This window comes from Pteropus alecto, unplaced genomic scaffold (assembly GCF_000325575.1).
Source record: "Pteropus alecto unplaced genomic scaffold, ASM32557v1 scaffold185, whole genome shotgun sequence".
Classification (NCBI taxonomy): Eukaryota; Metazoa; Chordata; class Mammalia; order Chiroptera; family Pteropodidae; genus Pteropus; species Pteropus alecto.
Window position 1 is genome coordinate 10,737,836 of NW_006438088.1, and position 1,949 is coordinate 10,739,784.

Sequence of the window (1,949 nt, forward strand, 5' to 3'; positions counted from 1 at the left end):
AAAAAAAAATACTCCTAAGAATACCTACTATGTATCACATCTCTTTTAGTCTCTTGGCTGGTTAACTACATAGGTTACAAAGTGCAAGCTGCTTTCCCAGTTTGCTGCCCAATCACTATAAAAGATGTCAGAATTCAGTAATGGTCTGCACAGCTTTCATACATGCAAACGAAAGAGAGCAGCTAATGTTATTGTGGAGAGATTATATATATCTTTTTCACATGTATACGTTGAACATGCATCAAATCACGTTTGAAATTATAAAGTATGAAAATCTAGGTTAAGAAAAATAACAGACAAAAATTAAATAGGCACCACAGAAATATAAAACTTTATAAAAAATGCATAATTTCATTCATTTTATCTCTGCTAGTCTTTGAATTGATTACAGTCCTTCTGAAAAAAAATCAGTAATGACCATCACAAGTAGATGTTGAATTTCTACTGCAACACAAAAGGACTACTTCCAATTTAGTCAACATTCTGATACCAATGGTGTTTTCTTACCAACAACTTCTTGTCTTTAAACATTATGAACAGATATATAGAGTCTTGATCCCATAATATTTAGAAAAGAAGGGAAAAGATACAGAAGAGCACCAGGGTAAAACTGCTACCCCCTGCCCCCCACCATTCAAGCACATGGTGACATTCTTACTGGTAGAGCCTGCTGTCCTTTGAGCTCATTCTCAGTCGACATTAGGAGCAATTCTAATTCTTTAATTCGCTTTTCTTTGTCAGGGTCTTCATCATTATAGTGTCTCTGAAATTAAAAGTTAAGGGAGACAAAAAGACAAGGGCCTCATTGGAAGCTGTAAATGCAATGGTTGTGGCCTGTAGTCACACGAAGGACCACGTACCCCAAAGAGCCTTGGCATGAAACCAATGCCTACTGAATCTGGCCACTGTAGGAATCTTCATGAATGTTATTCTAGATGTAAGGGAGTGATGTGAAATCTGAGGCTAGAGTGGATGTTGACTGGTGAGTAGTTCCAACTTGTAATATCGGAGAATCGGAATTCCTAAGGAAACTCACACTGGAAGAAAGGTTGGTAGATGGCTGCCTGGAGCTCCACCCATCTCTCCACTCTTCCCTTCTCTTTTAACTTCAGTAGGTCAGGTGAAAATAAGTGTTTAGATGAAAGAAATAGAGCATTTCTTAAAAAGGATGCCTTACCTAGACGATAAGTTTTCTATGAAATGACCTTAAGGTGATCTTACCTGAATGGCTGCAGCAGCCGGCTGAGGGACGTTGACTATATTGACATGTAACGCTACAGGATATGGGACATGGCTGGAGACCTAGACAAAAAGCAAAACAAAGGCCAAGTCATTCATGGTGACATACGCTTCAGAGGACTTGACTTTCTGAGGATTTGCTCTAGGACTGAGAAAAAAGGAAAAAAAAAAAAAAAAAGGCAAACTTGACTGATCAAATTCACTGAACAATAAAAACAAACTCTAATTTTAAAGTTTATTTCGGCCTTAAATAATGGCTAAATAGCTAAAGCAACATAGCGAAATAAATTTAAAGTGCTCACCAATCCTGACAGGAAGTATTCCTTAATTAAAGAAAAACACAACGAAAAATAAATCTAAACTACACTCATGAACGTATGAAAGGAGTTTTGATAGGAAAAACTAATGGTACTAGCTGTTTATAAAAAATATATATTTCTCTGGGAATAATATGGGTTTTAGTAAATAGCACACTCTTATGACAGTTCATTCACCTAAGATCTTTCTGGAAAGTCTGTAGTCAAATAATACGCGGAACAGGGAGAAAAGAGTAAAAACTATTTACAATATGTTTTGCATATAATTTGCATATGAACTCTGCATTCTTGCATAAATAAGTTTCATCATTTATTATTGTTAATTTTAAGATTACAATTTCTTGATTTTTTTTCTCATTATTCTTCTCTTTCTACTCACTAGGAATATTTCTT

General features: G+C 35.5%; 1 protein-coding gene across 5 annotated transcripts in view; it reads right to left on the bottom strand.

The window, feature by feature from the left end:
• Positions 1 to 1,949, bottom strand: part of MYB (MYB proto-oncogene, transcription factor) — a 32,161-nt gene that overhangs the window by 20,532 nt on the left and 9,680 nt on the right. For all 5 annotated transcript variants that reach the window (XM_015592127.2, XM_025049296.1, XM_025049295.1 and 2 more), the window contains 2 exons: positions 1,222 to 1,302; positions 659 to 763 (listed from right to left, as the gene is read on the bottom strand). In XM_015592127.2, the coding sequence (XP_015447613.1) occupies positions 659 to 763; positions 1,222 to 1,302 (186 nt within the window). The remainder of the gene's footprint in view (positions 1 to 658; positions 764 to 1,221; positions 1,303 to 1,949) is intronic.